General features: G+C 48.4%; 1 protein-coding gene across 2 annotated transcripts; it reads right to left on the bottom strand.

The window, feature by feature from the left end:
- Nucleotides 1-4,239: 4,239 nt before the first annotated feature.
- On the bottom strand, nucleotides 4,240-25,897 carry fbxo18 (F-box DNA helicase 1). Of its 2 annotated transcripts, none has more exons than XM_024372890.2 (22): nucleotides 25,801-25,897; nucleotides 25,568-25,630; nucleotides 25,191-25,355; nucleotides 24,549-25,060; nucleotides 24,296-24,426; nucleotides 23,978-24,113; nucleotides 23,711-23,895; nucleotides 23,542-23,616; nucleotides 23,365-23,456; nucleotides 22,862-23,030; nucleotides 22,540-22,759; nucleotides 22,281-22,368; nucleotides 22,107-22,193; nucleotides 21,834-21,970; nucleotides 21,650-21,746; nucleotides 11,139-11,302; nucleotides 10,970-11,045; nucleotides 10,535-10,729; nucleotides 10,221-10,346; nucleotides 9,948-10,054; nucleotides 9,263-9,397; nucleotides 4,240-5,055 (listed from the first exon to the last, which is right to left on the bottom strand). In XM_024372890.2, exons 2-22 carry the CDS (start codon nucleotides 25,587-25,589, stop codon nucleotides 4,888-4,890), a joined length of 3,087 nt encoding a protein of 1,028 aa, XP_024228658.2. In that variant the 5' UTR covers nucleotides 25,590-25,630; nucleotides 25,801-25,897; the 3' UTR covers nucleotides 4,240-4,887. The 2 variants fall into 2 exon arrangements, with proteins under 2 accessions (XP_024228658.2, XP_024228659.2); XM_024372891.2 differs by having other exon boundaries at nucleotides 25,568-25,633; nucleotides 25,801-25,888.
- Between the last annotated feature and the right edge of the window lie 37 nt (nucleotides 25,898-25,934).

Below are 25,934 nucleotides of genomic sequence, written 5' to 3'. Positions count from 1 at the left end.
CAAAGTAGCCCCCAGACTCTGCTGGGTGAACCTACGGATGAAGCTGTCCTTGATGCCTAGAGAACAGGGAGAGAAGGAGAAGGGAGCACGTTTAAAAAGGGAGAGAGCTAGTTACACTGCAGAGTAGAGATAAACCTACTGACACAAAAGACCCTACCAATAAAACAATGAGCATTGAGAGAGCCAAGGCAGGATACTGTCTTACCAAAAACAGACGTCACATAAATACAACATAGTAATTCACCTGTAATAGAATTGCAGAACTGAGGCAAGGGGCAGTGTGTTGCGCCACTCACCTCGAGAGCGGTTGTTTTCTGGCTGCATCAGAACCCAAATGTCCATGATTCTGTTCAGCCCAAAATTCTCCACCCCCTGGAGGGGGGGTGGGGGGAGTGTATCGACACTCACCCTTACGATGTGCAGCCTACAGCGGGAGTCTGACTGCTTGGTCGAACACGGAGACGTTAGAGCGAGACAGCACTCCTAACTTACCCCAGCCAGGACTCAACCCTGTAGTCAGGGGATGCAGTGAGTCCACAGCCTTACCCCACACACAGCCTGTGGATGGACAGACACGCACATTAAAGGGCAGGTTGCACTATATACTTCCACAAATCTAACAAAGTAGATTGTTTGTTTTTAGGTGGAATATAATCAGTCTTTATGCAAAAACGTAATAAAAAATACATATTTTATCCATTTGAATTACATTGATCAAAAACTCATACCAAAAATATATTGCATCTTTGATGTCACGAATGGAACAGCCTGGTGGTGGCGGCAGTGAACTACAACCACTGTTTACCGGCATGCAGTTTTGGTCAAAATGCGAGAAGATGGGAAGAAACCGGCTCATGAGGTTAAGGCGAGCAGACTGGGCCAGGGGAACACCTGGTGCTTCAGTCATATGCGGGGCTCAATTTCCCCCTAAATGATTGCGATGCCTACCAACAGTGGAAGAGTGATTTTTTTAAATTGTGAAACTAGCCAACTAAGTGCACCGGGCCATGCAAAACGAACTGGCCCACTTGTATTGGGACTTTATTTGAAAGATGAATCAAATCAGAATGTTGAATAGCAACCTAATTCTGCAATCTTCCCTTTACAACAAACTGATCTAATCAGAACCAAATAAACAAATAAGAGCATAGTCGTCATGGAACACCATGGATATTTTACCGGCATGTTTACACAATTCAGAAAATCTACTTTAGACCTAGAAATATGAAGTAGGTGGACAAAGTAAACAACATAGTGGGTCACTTTCAGTGACAACTAAGAGCGATAAAGCGTGAGGATAAACTCCTTGGTCCCATACCTACCCGCTCTAAGAGCAAAAATTGAACCCATGTGAAGATGCTGTGTGAAGGTATGAGAGCGAAGTCATTCATCTTGCTAAACGCAATGTAATTTTGCTGAGTCAACCTTCAAAAGGCCCAGTGCAGCCGTTCTTATATATAATTTCTGGGTAATAATTAAGTCCTTTACTGTCATAGTTTTACATTAAAATGGTCACAAAGAAACATACCTTTTAAGCAAATAACTATTTTTCAAGCAGGAATGTTGCTGTCTGAGTTGGGAGGGAAGGGCACCAAAGCGGTACATTAACCACAGAGTGGATCAATCCCCCGAGCGAAGTGGTCTAATGGGAGGGATATTTAATCTGAAAGTAGCTGTTATTAGCCGAGAGGTTTGGAACTCTGTTATTATATTCATGTACAGTCGTGGCAAAAAGTTTTGAGAATGACACAAATATTAATTTTCACAAAGTCTGCTGCCTCAGTTTGTATAATGGTAATTTGCATATACTCCAGAATGTTATGAAGAGTGATCAGATGAACTGAAGTTAATTGCAAAGTCCCTCTTTGCCATGCAAATGAACTGAATCCCCCAAAAACATTTCCACTGCATTTCAGCACTGCCACAAAAGGCCCAGCTGACATCATGTCAGTGATTCTCTCGTTAACACAGGTGTGAGTGTTGACGAGGACAAGGCTGGAGATCATTCTGTCATGCTGATGGAGTTTGAATAACAGACTAGAAGCTTCAAAAGGTGGGTGGTGCTTGGAATCATTGCTTTTCCTCTCTCAATCATGGTTACCTGCAAGGAAACACGTGCCGTCATCATTGCTTTGCACAAGAAGGGCATCACAGGCAAGGATATTGCTACCAGTAAGATTGTACCTAAATCAACCACTTATTGGATCATCAAGAACTTCAAGGAGAGCGGTTCAAATGTTGTGAAGAAGGCTTCAGGGCACACAAGAAAGTCCTGCAAGCACCAGGACCATCTCCTAAAGTTGATTCAGCTGCGGGATCGGGGCACCACCAGTACAGAGCTTGCTCAGGAATGGCAGCAGGTAGGTGTGAGTGCATCTGCATGCACAGTGAGGCGAAGACTTTTGGAGGATGGCCTGGTGTCAAGAAGGGCAGCAAAGAAGCGACTTCTCTCCAGGAAAGACATCAGGGACAGACTGATATCCTGCAAAAGGTACAGGGATTGGACTGCTGAGGACGGGGGTGAAGTCATTTTCTCTGATGAATCCCCTTTCCGATTGTTTTGGGCATCCGGAAAAAAGCTTGTCCGGAGAAGACAAGGTGAGCGCTACCATCAGTCCTGTGTCACGCCAACAGTAAAGCATCCTGAGACCATTCATGTGTGGGGTTGCTTCTCAGCCAAGGGAGTGGGCTCACTCACAATTTTGTCTAAGAACACAGCCATGAATAAAGAATGGTACCAACACATCCTCCGAGAGCAACTTCTCTCAACCATCCAGGAACAGTTTGGTGATGAACAATGCCTTTTCCGGCATGATGGAGCACCTTGCCATACGGCAAAATTGATAACTAAGTGACCCGGGGAACAAAATATCAATATTTTGGGTCCTAATGGGAGGGATATTTAATCTGAAAAGTAGCTGTTATTAGCCGAGAGGTTTGGAACTCTATTTGTTATTATATTAATATATACGGCCTGGTGATGTTACCAGGCAAGCCAAAACTCCACCCGGGAAAGTGACATTATCAACAAAAATCACAGTTGCAATCTTTCCCCATTTGAAAGCTGTGCAGCCAAGCCTGAATTCAAGCAATATGGACACACATAGTTTAAATTTGGATTATAGCTCCTGTCCAAATGTTGTGAATCATATACTCGTTGGCCAGTTTATTAGGTACACCACCTCGTTCACTCCTACAGAGTGAGATTAGTGGCCTTGGCTTGCTACATAAAACAGACAGTCATTGCAGTACTCAGTTACGATTGAATGTTAGAATATTCAAAACGAGTGACTTGAGACTTTCGTGGTATGATCGTGGGTGCCAGGATCACAGAAACAAGAAGCGGCTTTAGTAGGCACGCAATCACCAACAGTGGACAATTGAGGAGTGGAAAAACATCACCTTGTTTGACGAATCCAGGTTCCTGTTGCGTCATGCTGATGGCTGAGTCAGGATTTGGCGTAAGCAGCATGTGTCCATGGCCACATAGTGCCTGGTATCAACAGTACAGGCTGGTGGCGGTGGTATAATGGCTTGGGGAATGTTTTCCTTGCACACGTTAGGTCCCTTAATACCAAGTGAGCAATGTTTCCACGGCCCAAAACATTTAGGCTGTTCTGGAAACAAAGGGGGGTACTAGATGGATGTACCTAATAAACTAGCTACTAAGTGTATATTCATCTAGGTACTAGATGGGTGTACCTAATAAACTAGCTACTAAGTGTATATTCATGTCATAGTCACCAGTCAACTCCATTACAATCAAAGGTTACTTAAACTTCAACCAGTGAATGCTAGCGATGGCTAGCTATGCTAGCTCTTCTACCAGTCTGTTTTAATGAGTTTTAGCATGGTAATAGAACATTTTTATATTTTAAAAAGGGGTTATGCAGTAGGTTGATAACGATATCAAAGTATGTTGCATTGGACATTTCAAACAACATTCCCAGCTAATGAGAAAACATGGCATTTAATTTAGAGAATGAACAAGATTGGACTAGGCAACCTTAGGGATAATTTGAATGGGTGCCAATGGCAGATTGAGGAATTTTAAAATCCGTACCCCAGTACGATCCATGTTAACATAGAGGGCCAGGAAATAACACAGACTTTAAAGAATTGCCACTTTTAAAGTGTTAACTGTAAAATATCAGCTGTTGTACAATCTGATACAAACACAGGAAAAAAATGTAGACATGAAACATTGCGGTTTTGAACACAGACACAGGTCTCATCCCATATGGCAGTTTGCACTTTATATAGCATTCCAAATTAACCACAAAAACTTGTCTTTACCGTTTCCATTAGAGTATTAGCAACTGTGTCTTTATGGACACAATGGACATGACTTATGATGATGCTTATGTTGTTAACCTCAAAGTACTCAAACTGAAGACAAATGTTTCTTTTGTTATCATTTTAAAAGACATCACATATAAAAGGTTTTAAAAAGTAAAGTAGAAAATGACACGTATTTAAAGACAGGACTGAAGTCGTGCATTTTCTTTGCTGCAAAATATAACCACACTAAAAAGCAAGACATATCGATTTCACAATAATGCCATTCTGCCCCAAACATTTATCCAAATCAGCAAGGAACACACCTTTTGACTAACAGAGATCATGGGGGGCAGCTCTAGGCCAATCATCATCAAGGGTACCACGTTGTCAGTGTCTCTAGGTGCTAGGAGATTGGCTGAGTAATAACTCTGTCCCACACTGTTACCTTCTGGTCCATAATTGGCTAGTTCAAATGCCTATTACGCAGACTGATTTTTCCCCCAAGACAACATCAGTGGAGAGGTCCATGTCTCATGTTGTGTGGGTGTGTTTTCAGAACAGTTCAAGCAGCATGTTGAGTTTGCATGTGTACGTGAGCGTGTCCCCTCAGAAGAGAGCCATCAGTAAAGCGTAGTTGATGGGCAGGTTCAGGCGCTCCTCGGTCACTGGCAGGACCTTGAGCAGTTCTGGGGAGGCTAGGAGGCTGGCCGTGGGGCCGACACGCTGCAACACACACGCCCCACACATAGGACCTCCATCGTCTGCACTATCCATCTACAACACACAGAGAGTCAAGTTAGTCACACACAATGTCACACCCTCATCTGTTTCACCGGTCTTTGTGATTGTCTCCACCACCCCTCTTCAGGTGTCGCCCATCTTCCCCATTATCCCCTGTGTGTTCTGTCGGTTGCCAGTTCATCTTGTTAAGTCTACCAGCATTTGTCGTCTCAGCTCCTGCTTTTCCCAGTCTCTCTTTTCCTCACCCTCCTGGTTTTGACCCTTGCTTGTCCTGTCGCTGAGCCCGCCTGCCTGACCAATTTGCCTGACCCCGAGCCTGCCGTCCTGTACCTTTGCCCCAATACTCTGCTAATCAAACCCCTGCATGCCTTGACATGTTGTTTGGTACTTCGACACAGTCTGCATCTGGGTCTTACCTTCAAACCTGATAGTACGAACTGGCACTGACACTGACTGAAGCAGCAGACCTGGGCCAGCTGCGTGACGCCATCTCCTCCCAAGGAGCCACCAGTGGGAGGCACGTGGAACTGCTTCGAGGCCTTGTGGATGGGGTTCAAACATTGCCTGATCGCCATGACCGGGCATTGGACATTTTGCTGGAGCAATTCCACGGGTTGTTTGGGAGGCAGCCTACCACGGTGGTAACCCCAAAGACCCTCAGTAACCCAGCTGCTAGCAGCGCCATCTCATCGGTCACTCCACCTTCTCTGGAGCCCCGATTACCTCCCTCGGAACGCTTCAATGGAGAGCCGAGCACCTGTCAGACGTTTCTAGCTCAGTGTGCCCTCATTTTCGAACTTCAGCCCTCCTCCTTCCCCTCGGATCGCTCCAAGATAGCCTATTACGCTGATGTCTGGGAGGGCTCTTACCTGGGCTACTGCTGTATGGGAACAGCAGCCGGCCATATGCGTTAGTCTGGAGGAGTTCATGGGAGAGGTGAAGAAGGTTTTTGAAGTCCCATTCTCAGGGAGAGAAGCTGCGCAGGACTCCCGCAGTGTGGCAGACTATGTGGTGGATTTCCGAACGTTAGCAGCGGAGAGTGCTTGGAACTAGGAAGAACTGTTCGATATGTTCCTGCACGTCGCCTCGGAGGTGGTCAAGGACGAACTTGCAGCTCAGAAGTTACCTACGGATCTTGATTCCCTCATCACTTTGACCATACGAATCGATTGGCGACTATGGGAACGACGGAGGGAGAGGAAATTCAACTTCACTCGCACGTCCAGGGATTTCAATTTGCCTCCGAGTCATCCCGGAAGTCCCCACCGATTCCGTTGCAGAAAGAACCCGAGGCTTCCCGACCTTCCCCAAAAGTCGCCGAGGACGGCTGAGTGACCGCTTCCCGATCCTATGCAACTAGGTAGAGCTGGGGTATCGCCTGAGGAACGGCAATACAGGATCAACACGAAGAATTGTCTATATTGCAGGACAGTTGGTCATTTTGTGTCCTCTTGTCCTTTAAAAAGACCAGGCACACTGGTAGGAGTGAGTACTCTGGTTGGCCATATAGAGAACTTTCCTGCTTCCCTTGCTCACCACCTTGTTAATGCCATTCTGCTGTGGGGAAACCAGTCTAAATCTCTCCTGGACCTCATTGACTCTGGGGCCGATGAAAGTTTTTTGGACGCTACCCTAGCTTCCGAGTTGAACATCCACATTCAGCCCCTCAACATTCCCATGGATGTTAGAGCGCTGGTCGGGCACGCTATAGGCTGGGTCACTCATATTACCACTCCCATCAACCTTCGTTTGTGTCAGGGAATCACAGCGAGACTATTCAATTCCTGCTTATCAAGTCTCCAAAGATTCCTGCGGTATTGGGATTCTCTTGGCTCCAGCGATACAATCCCCTCATGAACTGGTCGACTGGTGCCATCATGGGCTGGAGCCGGTTCTGCCACGCCCAGTGTCTGAAGTCAGCGCAACTTGCCCCGGGATGTTTTCCTGGGGGCTCGGACGGTGCCCCGGACCTCTCTGCCATTCCCGCGGAGTACCAGGCCCTTCGGGAGGTGTTCAACAAGGCCCGGGCCACTTCGCTTCCGCTGCACCGACCATATGACTACAGGATTGACCTTCTCCCTAGTACTACTCCGCCCCAGGGACGACTGTACACACTGTCGTGACCGGAGACCAAAAGGTATGGACGCCTACATTGGGGACTTCCTAGCTGCAGGATTTATTGTGTCCTTCGTCCTCTGTCATAGGGATCTTCTTTGTGGAGAAGGACAAGACCCTGCGCCCGTGCATCGACTACCGGGTACTCAATGACATAACGGTGAAGAACCGCTACCCCTCATCTCCTCAGCCTTCGAGCCGCTCCAGGGTGCCACCATGTTTTCCAAGCTGAATCTAAGGAACGCCTACCACCTTGTGCGGATACGGGAGGGGGATGAGTGGAAGACTACCAGCAACACGGCCAGAGGCCACTACGAGTATTTGGTCATGCCATTTGGCCACACCAACACCCCTGCTGTGTTCCAGGCTCAGGTAAATGATGTTCTCCGCGACATGTTGAACCGGTTCGTCTTCATTGATGACATCCTTGTCTTCTCCCGCTCCCCCCAAAAACATGTGCTCCACGTCCAACAGGTTCTTCAACGCCTCCTGGAGAACCAGCTGTTTGTTAAGGCAGAGAAGTGAGGGTTCCATTTTGAGGCACATCATCTCCGCTGGTTGTGTTCAGATGGATTCCGGGAAGGTGAACGGTGGTGGATTGGCCCCAATTAACCAGATGTTCTTGCCTGCCACCCGGGATCCTGCCGGACCCTGGCTTTTGGTGGCCCACCATGGTCCCCGAAGTCTCCGCATTTGTCGCCGCTTGCACGGTGCACAAAACAAGACTCCGACAAGCTCCGGCTGGTCTCCTCCAACCCTGCCTGTCCCTCACGTCCCTGGTCCCACATCTCCCTGGACTTTGTCACGGGTCATCCCCCATCTGATGGCATCACTGCCATCCTGACTGTGGTGGATCGGTTTTCCAAAGCCGCCCACTTCATTCCTCTCCCTAAACTACCCTCTGCCAAGGAGAAGGCACAGCTCATGGTGCAGCACGTCTTCCGGATCCATGGACTACCGGTCGACATGGTCTCTGACCGGGGCCCTCAGTTCTGGAAGGCTTTCTGCACCATCACTGGGTCATTGGCCAGCCTGTCCTCCGGATTCCACCCCCAGTCCAACAGCCAGACGGAGCGAGCCAACCAGGATCTGGAGACTACTATACGCTGCCTGGTCTCCGCCAACCCCACCTCCTGGAGCCAGCAGCTGGGGTGGGTCGAATACACCCGCAACACCTTTCCCTGGAATCAGCCCCCGCTTTTCCCAAAGCAGGAGGAAGAGATCATCATTCCCTCTGCCCAGATGTTAGTCCGCCATGATCGTCGTACCTGGAAGAGAGCCCGGTTGGCCCTCAAGACCACCTCCAGGTATCGACGACAAGCAGATCACCATTGGATCACGGCTCCCCAGTTTATCGCCTCAGGTATGGCTATCCACCCGGGATCTGCCCCTCCGGGTTGAATCCCGCAAACTCTCCCCCCGGTTTATAGGGCCATTTCCCATCTCCAAAATTATTAGCCCATCTGCTGTTTGTCTTCTGTTGCCCAGTACCCTTCATATACATCCCACCTTTCATGTGTCCAGAGTTAAACCCATGTCGCACAGCCCTTTGTCTCCTGTTTCCATCTTTCCCATTATCCCCTGTGTGCCTGTGTTCTCTTTTCGTCTTGTTTGTCACGTTCACCAGCGTTTGTCTCATCTCCTGCTTTTCCCCACTCTCTTTTTGTCGCCCTCCTGGTTTTGACCCTTGCCTGACCCATCTGAGCCCGCCTGCCTGACCATTCTGCCTGCACCTTTGACCCAACTCTGGATTACCGACCTGTGCCTGACCAGACTCCTGAACTCTTGTACCTTTCCCACACTACTCTGGCTATCGACCCCTGCCTGCCTTGACCTGTCGTTTGCCTGCCCTGTGCTGTAATAGACAGTGTCACTTCGACACAGTCTGCATCTGGGTGTTACCTTCAAACCTGATACACAAACTTTGTGAATGAACAGGAGTTCACCATCTCAACTACAACTGCTACAGTTGGCTAACAGGTCTGACTGGTTAGCTGTTGGTGGAATATGGGCCATTCTTTTAGAACTTCTGTACCCACACCTGTCTGAAATGATCAGGTCTGGTTGAGAGACATTGCAAATCAGAATGTGGTATGGTGGTAGGGAGGAGGAAGTGGGGCTTTACGTATTGGAGTGGCAGCTTGCACATGGCGAGGGGCGAGACGGGCGTGATGTGGTTATGACACTCCCGCACGGAGCAGCATGGGGGCTGTCCCTCGGTCAGCAGGGTGCTGGTCAACTCTGTCCTCAGGAAGTACTCCTGGGGAACAACAGAAAGTTAAAGGGTTAATTAACCATGGGAGGAGTTACCACCAGGCTATGGGAGGAGGCTTTCACAGAACACAAATTCAATTGGAACACATTCACTTGCACAGTTACGTGCTCATTTGCGCCACATAAATGTCACCCAAAGAGGAATGAGGCTTTCTCAGAATTACATTACCATAACATCCTGCTTCAATGAACAGCTTGTACATTTCTCTGAGAAGGTGCTTGAGAAATAACACACATAAAAGACAGAAAGAAAGACTGGGAATAGGAGAGAGTTAAGTAGAGCGAAGGAGTGTTAGAGAAATGATGGAGAGGATCATGGAGGGTTAGAGGGGGTGGAGTAGAAGAATAGAGAGAGAGAAGTGAAGAGGGATGAGTGTAGTGGAGGGGGTCAGTGCCAGAGGAGGTTGCTGAGGGGAGGACGACTCATAATAATGGCCTGAATGGAATCAAACATGGTTTCCATGTGTTTAATACCATTCCAGCCATTATTATGAGCCGTCATCCACGCACCAGCCTCCAGTGTTCAGTGCTCTCACCCCAGCCAGTGTGAGGATGTTGGTGATGTTCTTGGTGATGACCAGAGAGCTCTTGGCCCGAGTCACCGCCACATACAGCAGGTTCCACTCATCGTCTGGGACGTCACCTAGAGGACGAGGGAGAAAACAGTGGAGTCAGACACTAACATACATTAACCAATGTTCTGATTTGGCGTAGGCCGTAGACCAATGCAAACAGTCATTGGCCTTAGGTAAGAGTTGGTATTTGGATATGGTTTTCCAACTGCCTAATGATTGCACACACACACACACCTCCTGAGCAGCTGGAAAGTCTGGGTAAGTTGTGGGCGGCACAGGGGACCTTAGCAAAGTCATCAGTGATCACCACCGTGTCAAACTCCAGACCCTTTGACTTATGGACAGTCCCCAGGATAAAATCTACGAGGTAAGAGAGACAGCAGGGGAGGGTTGATACAAATGAGAAAGATCAGACTCTAATACAAATACAGCAATTCATAACTCTGTGTATGTACAGTGGTGAGTGTGTGTGTCTGTGTGTGCAGTATGTACCTGTGTGCATGTGTGTCTGTACAGTGTGTGTGTACAGTATGTAACTGTGTGTGTACCTGCGTGTTGGGCCTCTCTCTCTGTGCAGCCGTAGAGGCGTTCCACCAGCTCAGGGATGCGGCTGTTGTATTTCTCCACCATGGAGAGTTTGCCCTCCAACTCACGGTCCTCTGTTTTTTTAGCGTAACTCTTCAGTCCAAAGTAGCCCCCCAGACTCTGCTGGGTGAACCTACGGATGAAGCTGTCCTTGATGCCTAGAGAACAGGGAGAGAAGGAGAAGGGAGCACGTTTAAAAAGGGAGAGAGCTAGTTACACTGCAGAGTAGAGCTAAACCTACTGACACAAAAGACCCTACCAATAAAACAATGAGCATTGAGAGAGCCAAGGCAGGATACTGTCTTACCAAAAACAGACGTCACATAAATACAACATAGTAATTCACTTGTAATAGAATTGCAGAACTGAGGCAAGGGGCAGTGTGTTGCGCCACTCACCTCGAGAGCGGTTGTTTTCTGGCTGCATCAGAACCCAAATGTCCATGATTCTTTTCAGCCCAAAATTCTCCACCCCCTGGAGTGGAAAATACATGTCTTACACAAGACCCAAACACGTGTGTGTGTGTGTGTGTGTTTGGGGGGTGGGGGGGTGTGTATGGACACTCACCCCTACGATGTGCAGCCTACAGCGGGGGTTGGCATCGGTGAGTCTGACTGCTTGGTCGAACACGGAGACGTTAGTGCGAGACAGCACTGCTAACTTACCCCGGCCAGGACTCAACCCTGTAGTCAGGGGACGCAGCGAGTCCACAGCCTTACCCCACACACAGCCTGTGGATGGACAGACAGATATGCACATTAAAGAACAGGTTGCACTATATATTTCCACAAATCTAACAACGTAGATTGATGATATTCCATCCAAAACGGTCTTTATGCAAAAACGTAATGTATTTATGTATACACGAACCGCACAGCAGCTGTATGTTTAAATTTGTAGTGTTTATTAACAACAAATCAATATAGAAAGTACATGAGGTAACAAGTATACAGTGGGGCAAAAAAGTATTTAGTCAGCCACCAATTGTGCAAGTTCTCCCACTTAAAAAGATGAGAGAGGCCTGTAATTTTCATCATAGGTACACTTCAACTATGACAGACAAAATGAGAAGAAAAAATCCAGAAAATGACATTGTATGATTTTTAATGAATTTATTTGCAAATTATGGTGGAAAATAAGTATTTGGTCAATAACAAAAGTTTCTCAATACTTTGTTATATACCCTTTGTTGGCAATGACAGAGGTTAAACGTTTTCTGTAAGTCTTCACAAGGTTTTCACACACTGTTGCTGGTATTTTGGCCCATTCCTCCATGCAGAGGAATGGGCAACACGGACTTTCAACTCCCTCCAAAGATTTTCTATGGGGTTGAGATCTGGAGACTGGCTAGGCCACTCCAGGACCTTGAAATGCTTCTTACGAAGCCACTCCTTCGTTGCCCGGGCGGTGTGTTTGGGATCATTGTCATGCTGAAAGACCCGACCACGGTTCATCTTCAAACAACATGAGTAGAGAAGACATGACGAATAAAATTCCAGATAGAAGCGGGTCTTCTTAGGAATTATTTTATCCAGTTGATCTTAAAAAGTATTATTTAAGGTAGTAAAGTCCAGAAAATTCAGCCCACCATTCTCATAATTGTTCATTACAACAGTTTTCCTAAAGTAATGTGTACGGCTTCTCCACAGAAAGTTGAAAAGCATCTCCTTGCTTATTTTACTGTCAAGATATAAAGATAGAGCGCCATATGTTAGTCTAGAGATACCTTCAGCCTTGGTTATTAGGACTCTACCTTTTAAAGATAAGTCCCTCTGTAGCCATTGATTTAGCTTCTACTGGGGGTTTTTAAAAAGAGGGTTAAAATTTTGTAAGCCTCTAGACTTCTGATCCTTTGTAATGGTTATGCCTAAATATGTAAGTTCTTCTTTTACTGGAATACCATAATATGAAGGGGTCACACAATCTTTGACAGCCATGAGTTCACATTTATTCATGTTAAGATATAGACCAGACGCTTTGGAAAAGGATTGTATCACATTGATCGATATGGGAATTTGGTTAGCATCTTTCAGAAAAAGTGTAGTATCGTCAGCCAGCTGGCTTATAATAATTTCTTTACCAGCTATGGAAATACTTTGTACAGGACTCTTATTTAAAGAATTTGCAAGAAGTTGGGTGATTAATAAAAACAGTTAAGGAGAGAGAGAGAGGAATTAGACAAGGTTGTCCTAACTCAAATCTAGGTGAGGTGCCATATTTCAATTTGATAGTGCTGTTACCATTTGCAGTGTCTTAACAGCCTTACAGAAAAAATCCAAAGCCAAGTCTCTCAAAGGAGTGGAAGAGGAACTTATGCTCTACTGTGTCAAATGCTTTATAAAAATCTAAAAATATTATGAAGCTATCCTCGGTTATTAGGTCTGAGTCGTCAAGTAAGTCTAATACTACTCTGACATTGTGAGAAATATGTCTGTTCCTCATGAAGCCAGACTGTGTTTCATCAATGATTGCATCCAGAACTTCTTTCATTCTTTTTGCAAGTAGTAAGGCTAAGACCAGGTTTGGCCATTGTTCTTCCTCTCTTACGTCTGGGCTTCACAAAAGAAGGTCACGGTTGGTTTGTGGGGTATCTTTCATTTATTTGGCGTGGGCTACGGCCAAACAGTAACTGCAACTGGATCCTTGACTTCCTGACAGGCCGCCCCCAGGTGGTGAGGGTAGGTAGCAACACACCGGCCACGCTGATCCTCAACACTGGAGCTCCCCAGGGGTGCGTGCTCTGTCCCCTCCTGTACTCCCTGTTCACCCACGACTGCATGGCCAGGCACGACTCAAACACCATCATTAAGTTGGCTGACGACAACAGTGGTAGGCCTGATCACCGACAAGACAGCCTATAGGGGGAGGTCAGAGACCTGTCCGGGTGGTGCCAGAATAACAACCTATCCCTCAACATAATCAAGACTACGGTGATGATTGTGGACTACAGGAAATGGAGCACCGAGCACGTCCCCATTCTCATCGACAGGGCTGTAGTGGAGCAGGTTGAGAGCTTCAAATTCCTTGGTGTCCACATCACTAACAAACTAGAATGGTCCAAACACACCAAGACAGTCGTGAAGAGGGCACGACAAAGCCTATTCCCCCTCAGGAAACTAAAAAGATTTGGCATGGGTCCTGAGGGTAGTGCGTACGGCCCAGCTGCCTGCCATCCAGGACCTCTACACCAGGCGGTGTCAGAGGAAGGCCCTTAAAATTGACAAGGACCCCAGCCACCCCAGTCATAGACTGTTCTCTCTACTCTCTGTTTATCTTATATGCATAGTCACTTTAACAATACATTCATGAACATACTACTGAAATTGGACTGACCAACCAGTGCTCCTGCACATTGGCTAACCGGGCAATCTGCATTGTGTCCCACCACCCGCCAACCCCTCTTTTTACGCTTCTGCTACTCTCTGTTCATTTATGCATAGTCACTTTAACAATACCTACATGTACATACTACCTCAATAAGCCTGACTAACAGGTGTCTGTATATAGCCGTGCTACTCTTTTTTCAAATGTCTTTTTACATTTTTATTTCTTTACTTACCTACACACCTTTTTTTTCACCCCATTGGTTAGAGCCTGTAAATAAGCATTTCACTATAAGGTCTACACCTGTTGTATTCGGCGCACGTGACAAATAAACTTTGATTTGAACAGTAGCCTGTGTAAAGTTGGGTTAATAAACGGTCAATTCGTAAACTCAATCCTCTGTCTGGACAATTGTTCCTTTATGATCTAGTCCGGTCATTACATTGGGGTCAGAAGTAAAAACGTGATAAAAGTTAGCCAGCTAGCTAGCTGACTTCTGTGGCTAGCTACCATAGGTGAGAACGGGGGTTGAAAATGCTTGGAGGGAATCCGAAAGTGAAGGTGGAGGTAGGGGACGATTATGGCCAAGGAGGTGCGTGTGCATGGACGTCGGAGGATCTGGCCTAGGAGGTTGCCAGGGCGTCGGAGCCCAGAGGCCGCTTGAGGGAGGACGTTAGAGTGATGGCGGCTGAAGCGGGCATGAGGGCTTTGTTGACTGCTTCACACGAATTCTGGTGGGCGAACTAGGGGGTGACGTCGACGCAGCGGGAAAAGGAATCTGGGGTTCAGGATGTAAACAAACAAAAATGGCGGCGCCTAGTTCCCGGTTGCGTCCGTATCAGTTAAGACCCCGAAGTATTCCGGTAAGGCGGATTGGGAAGCTTTTCATGCTCAGTTTGAACTGTTAGCTCATTTTAGGGAGTGGTCGAATGAGGATAGGGCACTGCAGTTGGCTTTATGCCTCACGGATGAAGCTCTGGCCTGTTTGATATTGATTAGCCCCGAGGACAGACGTGATTATGGTGCTTTAGTGGGAGCACTGAGGAGGCGCTATGGACAGTATGTACAGCCCAGGCTGCTGCGCTCCGAACTGAGTAATAGACGCAGGCAGCCTGGAGAGCCTCTACGGGTGCTAGCTAATGACATTGAGAGCCTCTCTCGGCGGGCATATGCTCACATGCCCCCCTCCGTTCAGAGCGAGCTAGCACAGGACCAGTTCATAATGGTCTCTCCTACGGAGCTGGCCGTACATACCCAGCTGGCTCGTCCTGAGTCATTGCAGATAGCCTTGGAGAGGGAGCTGGTGTGGGCTGGGGGGCAGAGCAGCCCAGAGCCGGAAAAGCCTGTACGACAGAACTCATTAGTGCTGTGTCACTACAGGCGGCATGAAACACATGCCCTGGCCCCAGGGTCTGCTGCGGTTGTAGCCAGCCAGGCCATCTGTGCCAGGTTTGCCACATGTCCCCCAGAGCTCAGGGAAACGGCACGGGGTCCGCATAGACCAGGTAGTGCGGACCCCTGGCTTTCTGTCCCAACCACCATCATCTTCAGGAGGAGCCCGCCGGCACAGACGGGGAAGCAAGGCTCCACTTCCCCCAGAAGCAGACGAGGGCAAGCTGATGGAGCCTGTTGTGGTGGGCCAGACCTGTGTTGGGGACTTTTGATCATGTGCCTGTCACTATGGGGGGGGGGGCGGATATTATGCCAGGTTGGACTCCGTGTGAACCCACAACTGTGGGTTCCGCACAGTCACAGGTGAGCTGGCACCCATGAAAGGGAAGGAAATAATGACTCTGACAGTAGGGGGCAGGTCTGTGCGTTATCCTGTGTGGGTGGCAGCTGTGCAGGACCCTTGTATCCTGGGGTTAGACCTAAATGGGGGCACACTGAGCTTCCAGGGAGGGGCGGCAGTCACCATGGCAGCCCCTAATGTCACATTCACTCAACCCAACAAACCCTTTACTCCAACAGTTAAACAGCAGACACTCATGGCTTGCCCCCCTCCCCCACATCTGTGTGTTACATTCCCCCAGCTACCTCCACGACACATCCCTCTGTGAGCCCAGGCAGCACCAGCCCAGCTACCCCAGATGGGAGAGGAGAGGACACTGTCTGCAGTGAGGGAGATATGGGGGAGGAACTGTGTTCGTCTTGCCCCCGAGCAGCAGAAACGGTTGTGGCAGTTGCTGTTTCAATTCAGAGACAGCTTTGCACTGAGGAAGTGAGGAAGAGGTTGGTCAGACTCATCTGGGGCAGCATGAGATCGACTCACGTGATGCTCGACCCATCAAGACGCGTCCCCGCCATATCCCGCTGGCACGCCAGGAGGCGGCAGACAAGGCTGTGTTGGAGATGCAGCGGGCATACTTCATCGAGCCCTCAGACAGCCCCTGGGCGGCGCCAGTCGTCATGGTTCCTAAGACGGGGGGCAAGCTGAAGTTCTGTGCGGACTACAGGCGGCTGAATGAGGTAACCAGGAAGGACTCATACCCCATACCACGTATCGATGAGTCGCTGGACCTGGTTAGGGGGTCTTCCTGGTTCTCCTCACAAGACCTCCGCAATGGCTACTGGCAGGTTCCCCTCTCCCCAGAGGCCAGAGCCAAAACTGCGTTCTCCAGTAACAGAGGACACTGACAGTTCAAAGTCCTGTGCTTCGGCCTGTGCAACGCTCCAGCTACTTTTGAGCGTTTGATGGACAGAGTGCTGGATGGCTTCCCCCAACAGCAGTATCTGGTATACCTCAATGACATCCTGGCCCATGGCAGCTTCATCCAGTCAGCCCTGGTGGAGCTACAGCGTGTGCTGGAGCGGGTGGCTGCCGCAGGTCTGAAGCTCCACCCCGAGAAGTGCCAATTCATGAGGAGAGAGGTGTCCTTCTTGGGCCACCGAGTGGGGAAGGAGGGGATCAGCACCATGGAGGACAAGGTGGGGGCTGTCCGAGACTGGCCAACCCTCACTGACCAGCGTCAGCTGAAGAGCCTCCTGGGCCTGGCCTCGTACTACAGGAGGTTTGTACGGAGCTTCTCAATCGTCGCTGCTCCCCTGAACCGCCTGCTGCCGAAGGACAAGGCCTTCACTTGGACAGTGGAGTGTGACGATGCCTTTAACACCCTCAAACGTGCACTGATCGAGGCCCCCGTGCTCGCACCCCCTGACCTCACTTTGCCCTTTATCCTGGACACAGACGCGAGCAACGTGGGAATGGGTGGGGTGCTGGCCCAGGTGGGGGAGAGAGTGGTGGCGTACTTCAGCAAAACATTTGACAAACATGAGCTCCGCTACTGTGTCACCCGGCGGGAGCTCCTTGCTGTTGTGCCTTCCGTCAAACACCTCAAGTACTACCTGGGTGGCCAGCCCTTTACTGTAAGGACTGACCACTCTGCTCTCCAGTGGCTCATGTCTTTCAGAGCCAGAGGGGCAGGTGGCTCGCTGGTTGGAGGAGCTTCAGCCGTGTGGTGCACAGGGCAGGGGCATGCCACTCCAACGCTATGTCCCGTTGGCCCTGTACTGCAGACGTCTGCCGCCACCGTGAGCAGAGAGGAGGAGGGACGGGAGAGAGCGCTGTGTGCAGAGGGGGTCTGTGCCACTGTGTCGGGCGAGCGGGCCTGTCTGCTGTGAGCTGCAGACTGTCGACGTGGCTGAATGGGGACAGCAGCAGCAGGGACGGGATACAAACCTACAGCCAGTGCTACGTGGGTAGAGGCGCAGGTGAGGCCACCATGGGAAGAGGTGACAGCGCTCTCACCCGCAACCAGTGCTGTGGTCAAAGTTTGAGAGACTGCGGCTGGCTGATGGCGTGCTACAGCAGGCATGGAAGGAGTCAGCTACGGGAGAGGAGAAGTGGCAGGTGGTGGTCCCAAAAGTATTGTGGGAGGCTGTGCTCCAGAGTACTCATGGGGGGGTGGGGGGTGGGGACTGGACACTATGGGGTCACAAAAACACTCCGCCGTCTCCGTCAGCGCTTTTACTGGGGGCAGCACAAGAGGGATGTAGAGGACTTTTGCGCCGCTGTGACAACTGCACAGCGAGGAAGGGCCCCCCAGGCCACTCTCATGCTCAGCTCCAACAGCTCCCGGTGGGGGCTCCCATGGAGAGGGTGGGAGTGGATGTAGTTGGGCCGTTCCCCACCACAGACAGTGGAAACCGCTGGGTGCTCACGGCCATGAACTATTTTACAAAAAATGGCCCGAGGCTTATGCTCTGCCTGACCAGGAGGCAGAGACCATCGTCGACACCCTGACCGTGGGGATGTTCAGCAGGTTTGGAGCTGCAGAGTCCATCCACAGCGACCAAGGCAGAAACGTTGAGTCCCGTGTGTTCGCCACCATGTGTGAGAGGCTGGGTATGCACAAGACCCACACTACTCTTCTCCATCCTCAAAGTGACGGCCTTGTGGAACGCTTCAACAAAACGCTTGGACAGCAGCTCGCCATCGTCTCTGCCAAACACCAGCGTGACTGAGACAAGCACCTGCCTATGGTCCTCATGGCATGCCGCTCCGCTGTCCAAGACTCCACCTCCTGCAAGCCTGCCCTCCTCATGCTGGGGAGAGAGATCCGCACCCCTGCGGAGATGGCGTTTGGTCGGCTCCTGGATAGGCCGGAGTATGCCCAAATACTCCAGGACCGCCTGGAGACAGCCCACACCTTCGCCAGAGAGCAGCTGGTGAATGCAGTTGAGGCTGAAGAGGAACTATGATGGGAGCTGGTCTGGGTCTACAGCCCCCTAAGGAAAAAGGCAGATAACCCACAAACCAACCGTGACCAACTTGGGGCGTCGTTCATTTATTTGGCGTGGGCTACGGCCAAACAGTAGCCTGTGTAAAGTTGGGTTAATAAAATGTCAATTCGTAAACTCAGCCTCTTCTGGACAATTGTACCTTTATGATCTAGTCTGGTCATTACAATACACACATACACAACTATTTTCTCCATTTGAATTACATTGATCAAAAACTCATACCAACAATATATGCATCCCTGATGTGACGAATGGAACAGCCTGGTGGTGGTGGCAGTGAACTACAACCGCTGTTTATCGGCATGCACGTTTTGAGAAGATGGGAAGAAACCGGCTCATGAGGATGAGGCGGGCAGACTGGGCCAGGGGAACACCTGGTGCTTCAGTCATATGCGGGGCTCAATTTCCCCCTCAACGATTGCTACCAACAGTGGAAGAGTGATAAAAAAAACTATGCTAGCCAGCTAAGTGCACCAGGCCATGCAAAAAACAAACTGGCCCACTTACACGTATATAGCATGGTGTTTGGGGATGGAATAAGCTCTCGCTAACGTTATCTAGCAAGCAAGCTACAACAACTCCAACAGAATACTGCACGTTTTACAGGGGGAAAAAAATGTCAAAAACCAATCTGATTAATGTAATTGTTTATTTCAAGGTATGCCTCTAATTTTGTTGAACTGCCCGACCTTTATTTCACGATATTACCTGCAGGATTTCATGGTAGCTAATGTTTGTGTTAGCCATTATATCTAGATTGACTGCTGCTAGTGGTAGCACTCAGGTTAGCATGTGGATAGCTATAGCTACCATCTGGCAACAAGAGTTTTAGCCGGTTTGGTTAAAGACGTTCAATATCTACTGTGACGGTGAAGGTTTATCTTGATTTTGTTTAACAGTAGGCGAAATACTGATGTGCTGAACTGCTTATAAGTTGTGTTTCAAGGCTGCTGGTAGGGGTAAATCAGGGGTGTAAAAGGAGCTATGCTAAAAGCTTACGAGCTGTATTTATTTTTTATTTAAATTCAACCTTTATTTAACGAGGCAAGTTAAGAACAAATTTACAATGACGGCCTACCGGGGAACAGTGCCTTGTTTAGAGGCAGAACGACATTTTTTTTACCTTGTCAACTGGGGGATTCGATCCAGCAACTTTTCGGTTACTTGCCCAACACTAACCACTAGGCTACCTGCCACCCCTGTATAAGTGACTAAAAAATGTTTAGCTTCGTGACCAACGTTTTTTTGTTTTAATTTTGTATTACTCATCGATATGATGTCGGTCTTCACCGTCTTATGTGGACAGTGGCTTCACCCCTCGTGTAGTGCTCCCCTTTAGGTCACTTTTCCGACATATCTTCGGTCAAGTAAAATATACAATTCTCCCAAAATAGAAATGTAAAGTGATGTCGTATTGGGACTGTTTGAAGGATGAAACAAATCAGAATGTTGAATAGCAACCTAATTCTGCAATCTACCCTTTACAACAAACTGATCTAATCAGAACCAAATAAACAAATAAGAGCATAGTCGTCATGGAACACCATGGATATTTTACCGGCATGTTTACACAATTCAGAAAATCTACTTTAGACCTAGAAATATGAAGTAGGTGGACAAAGTAAACAACATAGTGGGTCACTTTCAGTGACAACTAAGAGCGATAAAGCGTGAGGATAAACTCCTTGGTCCCATACCTACCCGCTCTAAGAGCAAAAATTGAACCCATGTGAAGATGCTGTGTGAAGGTATGAGAGCGAAGTCATTCATCTTGCTAAACGCAATGTAATTTTGCTGAGTCAACCTTCAAAAGGCCCAGTGCAGCCGTTCTTATATATAATTTCTGGGTAATAATTAAGTCCTTTACTGTCATAGTTTTACATTAAAATGGTCACAAAGAAACATACCTTTTAAGCAAATAACTATTTTTCAAGCAGGAATGTTGCTGTCTGAGTTGGGAGGGAAGGGCACCAAAGCGGTACATTAACCACAGAGTGGATCAATCCCCCGAGCGAAGTGGTCTAATGGGAAGAATATTTAATCTGAAAGTAGCTGTTATTAGCCGAGAGGTTTGGAACTCTGTTATTATATTCATGTATACGGCCTGGTGATGTTACCAGGTAAGCCGAAACTCCACCCGGGAAAGTGACATTATCAACAAAAATCACAGTAGCAATCTTTCCCCATTGAAAGCTGTGCAGCCAAGCCTGAATTCAAGCAATATGGACACACAGTTTAAATTTGGATTATAGCTCCTGTCCAAATGTTGTGAATCATATACTCGTTGGCCAGTTTATTAGGTACACCACCTCGTTCACAAAAATGGTTCACTCCTACAGACAGTGAGATTAGTGTCCTTGGATTGCTACATAAAACAGGCAGACAAGTCATTGCGGAATTCAGAGAATAGAATCTGCAAAACGAGTGACCTAAGAGACTTTGAGCGTGGTATGATCGTCGGTGCCAGGCGTTTCGGTTCCAGTATCTCAGAAACAAGAAGTGGCTTTAGTGGGCACGCAATCACCAACAGTAGACAATTGAGTGGGGGGGGGGGAAAGAAAAAAAAATTGCCTGGTCTGACGAATCCAGGTTTCTGTTGTGTCATGCTGATGGCTGAGTCAGGATTTGTGTCCATGGCCCCATAGTGCCTGGTATCAACAGTACAGGTTGGTGGTGGTGGTATAATGGTGTGGGGAATGCTTTCCTTGCATACGTTAGGTCCCTTGCCATTTAATTTAGAGAATTAACAAGATTGGACTAGGCAACCTTGGGGATAATTTGAATGGGTGCCAATGGCAGATTGAGGAATTTTTTAATCCATACCCCAGTACGACCCACGTTAACATAGTATAGTGGGCCAGGAAATAACACTGACTTTAAAAAATTGTCACTTTTACAGTGTTAACTGTAAAATATCAGCTGTTTGTTGTACAATATGTTACAAAACACAGGAAAACAGATTTGACTGCACCAGGCCTTTAACTGTCAGAGTCCTGTGTTCCTTCACTCACCGTCTTGTTTTCCTCCTACCAGAATCTTCTTCACTTTCTTACACACTTGGAGAATCGTGGCTCCAATATAGGCAATCTCCGAACCAAACCGAAAGCTCTGAGAAGAGAAAGAATACCTATTCAATACACACACTGAGCTTTTGTGTAGTGAGTATATACCTGAGTGAGGGAGAAGTGTGTGTACCTGGGTGAGGTAGTAGAGGTGTGTGTGTTCCACCAGGTTCAGGGCATTGACTGCTCCTCTGAAGGTATAGATCTGCTGATGAGGGTCTCCCACCAGGATCTTCCCACAGTGCTGAGGTAGCATGATGTCCATGATGGCTAAGACACACACATACACACACTTATCACGGACCTGCTAACAGACATGCCATCAGGTGAGTGGTGCCTGGTGCAGGTGTAATGTAGACCCAGGTTTGGTCCAGGTGTGGTACAGTGGTGTAGTTGAGTCGTGTACCTGGAGTACAGTCCTGTGCCTCGTCTATAAAGATGACATCATACTTGTCCAGTGTCGGCCTCTGCAGCTGCCACAGCTTCAGATACCCTGAAAGACATTCAGTAAGGACCCAATCCTAAGACACTGACATATTATTAAGGAGTGAATAAGCAAACAGATCGTTTTTGGGCTTACCATCGTGGGTCATGTGGTGTGCGTACTCCCTGGTCTCTTCTAAGGCAACCATTTTGTCCCAGATCCTCTGGGCATCCCTCGCAAACATCTGAAAAATAAAGGCCTGTTTGTTCAATTGTGGAGATGACCGGTGTGTGGCATGTTTGTGTGATTATCGGACCAAAACGGAGAAGAAGTTTGTGTTCTGGTGTGTGAATGTGTGTGTGGGGGATGTTTCTTTGGGAGAAGAGGTGTTTGTGGATTTGGGTATAACACTTACCCTTTTTGCATTGCAGTCAGGCACGGTCATTTTGCCATGTGTGTTTTTGTACGTGTTTGGGACGTGGTTGGGGGTGATGTGTGTGTCGGCCGAGGCCATGTAGGCATTGAGGGTCAGGGTGACCACCTTGGCGTTGACAAAGCCCCCGCTGCCCTTAGGCAGCACCCAGGCCACAGAGAAGGGCTTCACGTTACTAGACAACTTCTTTAGCTCCTGGTACCTGGGAGAGAGAGGAGACTGGGTGACTGAACGGCTTTACTGAAAGACTGACGACAACAAGACATACGGAAAGAAACTGTTCTAGACCGACAGATAAGCAGACCTCTTTCCGACAGCCCCAAAGGCCATGGAGTGGACCGTCCTGCAGTCCACATTTCTGGGGAAACAGCGCTGGGCCTGGGTAGCCACAGACTTGTTGAAGGCCATGTAGAGGAAGTGGTGGTGTGGCCTCTGCTGGGCATACCGAATCAGGGTGGTGGTCTTCCCTGTGCCTGGAAGACAACAACCTTTAACCCCTACACTACATCACAGCAGGAACATTCACACATAGGGCACAATCAACAGCTCACAATGTGGGCTTTTTTTGTGAAGTGGGGTAGACCATTCGTGTGTGTGTGTATCAACTTGAACTACTGCAATTGTCACAATATAGAAAGAGTACTCTCATCCTGAACTGATGAACCAGACTGAGCTGAACTGACATGGAGAGGGTGCCCTCTAGCAACAATTCAGGAAATGCTAGCAAAAGTACCAACTCTATATCTAACTTGTTTTCTGTAAAAACACAGCTGTGGCATGATGTTGTTAGTAGTGGTCTGGCGGTACCTGCGAAGGCCATGATCTTGACCACGTGGTCTCTATGGATGTCGTGGTTGAGGATCTGCTGCTGTTCGTGGGTCACCTGAACCTGGGCTCTCCTGGGAGAAAGAGGACTGGGCATGAGACTCAGGTTATTACTGATTCCTTCAAAATACTTCCTTCCAGAAAGATATCAGTCCTCACCCACTCTGATTGGTTATTGCTGTGGGCAAGGCATTCTCCATCAGGTGAAGGACATAGAAGATGTTGTAGTGCCACCTGGAGTGGAGGAAGGAGAACCGTCAATGTCCGCCTGTCTATCCATCTGTTTGTGCAAATCTATCTTTCATCTCTATATAACTTCCATCTTGACCTGTTGCTGATGTTGATGTCGTTCCTCCTCATGGCGAGCAGCATGGTTGCCATGGCGCTGAGGTACTCCGTGATGGCGCTGGCTGAAGGGAGACAGCCTCTGAGACAGACCACCAGGTCCAGAACATCTCCCACACCGTCACACAGCACCAGCATCAGGGCCATGGCTGCCCACGGGTTAGGGCCCTGACAAACACACACACAGTCCAATCAGATAAGCTCAGAAGTATAATAGTAGTTTAAACCGTGTGTGTGTGTGGCTACATACCCCCTCGATACCCTCCAATTTGGGGAGTCGGTGTTTAATGCAGGCCTCAGCCTGAGGGAACAGACAATGTGTCCTCACACTCTGTAACACTGACTCAGGCTTCACCTTCTGACTGGGCTTATACTGGGCCATGAACCTGGAGGAAAATTTATAAAAACACACACACACACACACACACACACACACACACACACACACACACACACACACACACACACACACACACACACACACACACACACACACACACACACACACACACGATCAGAAATGAACAGAGATGGCCCAAAGGAACAGTTTACAGTAAAGAGTCCTTACTCGACTATATGGAGGATGCTCTCCTGGTCGTCCTTTATGATTCTATGGGTTTCCAGGATGGCGTTGATCTCCTTCACGGCGTCGATCTCCTTCTTCGTGTAGCGGTAATACAGCTTCTTCCAGGGCACAAACTACACACAGGGCCCAAAGACACAACCCAAAATAATGTATAAAGCACATCTATTAACATTTTTACACTAGCTTATCTTCATAACTTTAACCCTAACTTCCTCCCCCTGTCCCAGGCTCTCACCAGTGACTGGGTCACAATGTTCCTCCAGCGTTGGCAGACCAGGCTGACGTTACAGTAGAGGTCCTCAGCAGGCAGGAGGCTCAACACCAGCATCAGTACCTCCTCTGGGAGGTCGTCCACGTGACCCTGGGGATGGGCCAGGCCCCTGCTGCTTCCCAAGAGGCCGTAGAGGGCGTCAGGCAGGGCCTCCACCTCCTCCTCATGATGATTCATTAAGGCTGGGTCTGGATCTGACCAACAGCGCTCAAACTCCTTGTCGTCCCCAAACATGTCTGTTGTCAGCCCCTCTAGATAGTCCACCTTCTCATCCTCAGGTTCCTCCTTCATAGAGGTGGCTAGTGCCTTCTCCTCAATAGTCTCATTTTTGGGGATGAGCACTCCATTGAGTCCCTCTGTCTTTACGGAACCTGAGCCCTGGGACAGGGCTGCTTTCTGAGGACTTAACACCTTGACCACACTGATCACAGGGAAAAACTTAGTGATCCCTTGCTGCTTCTTGTCATCACGTGCATCTGAGATCCAGGGAAGATGAGAAGAGGGAGCAAAGGGAGGGGATGACAAGGTAAATGTGTGTACAAAATGCTACATCATCCCTTCAGGTCTCAAGAGTTTAAAAAAGCTAGACACACAAATGTGCAGTACCTCTCTTTCTCTTTGTGGGTGTTCTGGGGTACAAACCCCGGTAGGTGTCTGAGTTGCTGTACCTACGAGTGAAGGAGTGGGGCTGTGTGAGGGGTTGGCTGCCCTCTGGTCTCCTACTAATTTCACGACACTCCTCTGAGTTCAGGTGCCTTCGCTTGGCTTTTCCTGCAACATCACCAGGGCTGTGAGTATATCTCTACTACACGCTCTCACACACCTTAATGACACCAGTCCTGTGTTATGGGTCAGTACTGAGGAGAATGCGTACCGATTAACGTCGTAGAGTTAAGCATACAGATGGGTGAGATGCATTAGAAAGTTACAGTAGTTGGCTAGCTAGCAATTGCCATTTACCATCCTCTGCCAAGCAGCATTACCTTTAGTGGACGACTCCATCATGTTGTTTCAAGAACAGCTGCTGATGTCCAATCTTTCGTTTCCTGCTTTTTCGAACAAAATAAGTAATCTAAATGTTAGCGTATATGCTACATGCTAGCTAGTGTGAGCAGCCAAACAATCCTACCCGGTATTTGGCTAGCCCGTGTTTATATCAGCTAATGTACAGTGCTAAGTAAAGTTCGCTTGTGGATTTAGCCTGTTAGACATTCACCTTTTTAAATAACATTGAATATTACTGATATGTCGAGCATTGGTTGTTGTTGATAACACAGCTAGCTAAGCGTTTATTGGCTACTTGGTTCTTCTTTGGGGAATTTACGGAGGATCAAGTTCAATGTGTTGCTT

Source organism: Oncorhynchus tshawytscha, linkage group LG33 (assembly GCF_018296145.1).
Source record: "Oncorhynchus tshawytscha isolate Ot180627B linkage group LG33, Otsh_v2.0, whole genome shotgun sequence".
Taxonomy (NCBI): Eukaryota; Metazoa; Chordata; class Actinopteri; order Salmoniformes; family Salmonidae; genus Oncorhynchus; species Oncorhynchus tshawytscha.
This window is presented reverse-complemented; position numbering and strand designations above follow the sequence as displayed.